Raw genomic sequence first — 208 nt, forward strand, 5'->3', positions numbered from 1 at the left:
ACATAAACGGTTCGTTATTATTAGCTCCTATAATTGCCAATTACTCACTCAACCTTTGTTTTTTCGTTAGGTGAGTCTCGTCTGCCAAGTGACCCGCGCAAAGAGGCTGCTCCGACGAGGTAAATGCGACGATTTTGTTTTGGTATTAAAGAAAAATCCTTGAAGACATATAATTTCCGTTTTTTCCCCCTTGTTGGAATATCCAATG

At 39.9% G+C, this 208-nt stretch overlaps 1 protein-coding gene across 1 annotated transcript in view; it reads left to right on the plus strand.

The window, feature by feature from the left end:
- The window catches only part of LOC119594194 (lisH domain-containing protein ARMC9-like), a gene marked incomplete in the record, with an annotated part of 29121 nt that overhangs the window by 13958 nt on the left and 14955 nt on the right, over positions 1-208 (plus strand). Inside the window, 1 exon segment of the mRNA XM_037943263.1 lies at positions 71-119. Within this exon segment, the coding sequence (XP_037799191.1) occupies positions 71-119 (49 nt within the window).

This window comes from Penaeus monodon, chromosome 33 (genome assembly GCF_015228065.2).
Source record: "Penaeus monodon isolate SGIC_2016 chromosome 33, NSTDA_Pmon_1, whole genome shotgun sequence".
In the NCBI taxonomy this organism is placed as follows: Eukaryota; Metazoa; Arthropoda; class Malacostraca; order Decapoda; family Penaeidae; genus Penaeus; species Penaeus monodon.